This window comes from Xenopus laevis, chromosome 9_10L (genome assembly GCF_017654675.1).
Source record: "Xenopus laevis strain J_2021 chromosome 9_10L, Xenopus_laevis_v10.1, whole genome shotgun sequence".
NCBI classification, from domain to species: domain Eukaryota; kingdom Metazoa; phylum Chordata; class Amphibia; order Anura; family Pipidae; genus Xenopus; species Xenopus laevis.
This window is the reverse complement of record NC_054387.1, coordinates 96,464,320-96,466,715: the sequence shown is the minus strand read 5'-3', so window position 1 is coordinate 96,466,715 and position 2,396 is coordinate 96,464,320. Positions and strand designations below refer to the sequence as shown.

At 33.5% G+C, this 2,396-nt stretch overlaps 1 protein-coding gene across 1 annotated transcript; it reads right to left on the bottom strand.

The window, feature by feature from the left end:
- Positions 1–215: 215 nt before the first annotated feature.
- On the bottom strand, positions 216–1,833 carry hbg1.L (hemoglobin subunit gamma 1 L homeolog). Its single transcript, NM_001096347.1, has 3 exons — positions 1,725–1,833; positions 1,310–1,532; positions 216–470 (listed from the first exon to the last, which is right to left on the bottom strand). The coding sequence occupies exons 1-3, from the start codon at positions 1,811–1,813 to the stop codon at positions 342–344; spliced, it is 441 nt and encodes a 146-aa protein (NP_001089816.1). The 5' UTR covers positions 1,814–1,833; the 3' UTR covers positions 216–341.
- Positions 1,834–2,396: the final 563 nt, after the last annotated feature.

The following is a 2,396-nucleotide window of genomic DNA, read 5'->3' as shown; positions in this document are numbered from 1 at the left end:
AGCTTCCTAACAATTTGAACCTGAGACAATGCATTTTTAAAGGCAATGCATTTTTAAACAGCTTTTTGGAAACCTTATGGTTTTTTTTTTTTATTTTAAAACCTTAAATGTATTGGCAAAGAGCAGATTTCATTATCTATCATACCATTCTGGATACCTGGACATGTTATTCATTTTTTTTATTAGAATTAATAATGAAACAAACAGTGCTAGAATGTGAAGAAACTTTCTTTTTATTAGGAGCAGATACGAATGGCTACATTTTGGGGGACAACATTTTGTAAAGTGTAAGTTGGTATTATGTAGCTTAGAGACTCCATTCGGGTGTTCTTGAGGCTGGTTTAGTGGTAACCCTTGCCAAGGGCGTCGGCAATGGCATCAAAAAGATGTTCATAGGCAGCATGTAGCTCAGGTGTATATTCTTCATGGAAGTGGCGAGCCAGGGCAATAGACAAGCAGCCACCGAAGCGCTGGTAAGAAAAAAAAAAGGCTCATTATATATAATTTTTTAGGCTGTAGCTGTTGAGTATACATATTAAGCCCTGCTGTATTTACTGTAAATAACTTACAATACATCACTACTATTAATATCATAAGACAAACATAAGCATGAACTTTACAAATTAACAACACACCCATTTGTAATAAAATGTCCTGGTGCAGAAGCCCATAGCAACCGATACTATTTAAATACTACCTACTGATTGGTGACTAGCCCTGTAGCAAATGCTGCATGCTTTATTACATGCCCCACCCCCCATAGATGGTTGTTTTAAATTACAATATTTAATTGGAAACCACATTTATTAGAAATGGTGTAAGAGTGGACTCCTGTGTCAGCTTGTATTCTAGAACATTTTGTTTGATTCTCTTGAGCCTGGTCCACTAAAACTTATACTGTAAACTTTATAGGGTAGAGATTTACTGCACATGAATAGTGAAATTTGCATTCTATATGAATATTATAACTATAAATCATGTTGGTGCTCTAAAAATACATGTTTATAATAATAATAATAATACATTTTAAGGGATAAGTATGGGATCTATTATCCTTAATGCTTGGCCTGGGGTTTTTCGATTTAAGAGATCTTTCTGTAGGAATCTTTCCTTAGTTAGGATCAAGTACAAGGTACTGTTTTATTGTTACATAAATAGAGAAAATCATTTTCAAAAACAGAATTATTTGCTTGAAATGGACCCTATGGGAGATGGCCTTCTTGTAATTGAGAGCTATCTGTATAATGGGCATCCTGATAACACATCCCATACCTTTAGTTTGTAATGAACTGAGTTAGGATTATTTTACCTTGAAGTTCAATGGATCCACATGTAGGGTCTCTGAGTGGTATTTGCTCAGCTGAGCATAATATCCCTTTATGTCATCCATGTGCTTGATGGCCTCTCCAATAGATGTCACCACCTTTTCACCATGAGCAGCCACAGCCTCATTGTGGAAGACGGCATCAGCACTGTTGAGGTTCCCAAAAGAACTAAAGTATCTTTGGGTCCAGGGATAAGTCCACAGCAGACTGAATGAAAAAAAAAAACACAGCAATAAATGAGATGGTACAGAAACACACATCCAAGAAGAATTACCAATAAATGATGCAAATAAAAAACAATCTTTTAAAAACCAGAAGGAGAACAAGAGCTTTTCAATATTTTTACAAAAAGATGATCGGGAAAGACAGAAATATGTTTATATCAGTATATGCACCTACCGTCCAAGGGCCTCTTGTCCAATAGTCTTGGCACATAGTTTGCCCCAGGTGCTGTTGATCAGCTGACGATCATGTGCTGTCAAACCCATGGCCAAAGTTGAGCGTTTATTCTGAGCTTCTGCAAAAAGAACAAGTGCTCTAATTCTCCATCCATCAGACTTTATGTAGCTGTAAGGATGCACTGCCCCTTTCCACTCTGCCTGTTGATTGGCTAGGATAAGCACACGTTACATTTGCCCAGCCCATTTGTACCCTCCCATTTGGCACCACTTTTAGATGCATGTTTTTTTTATTACAGCAGAGCTAGAATATTAAGAAAAAATAAATACAAATTATTAAATTATTATCTATGTATTTTTTTTTTTTTTAAAGTGTGTTTTTATATGCCTGGTATTCATTTTATCCCTACAACATAATATAATCAAATATTACAAATATTAATAATTTTGTATACAATGAAGTGTGAAATTCTATTTCCAGAAAGACATTATAAATTAACACACTTTTTAAACTTATATATATATATATATATATATATATATATATATATATATATATATATATATATATGTATATATATATATATATATATATATATATATGTATATGTATATGTAGTGTTTTTTATAAATGTGTTTTTATATGCCTGGAATTCATTTTATTCCTACAACA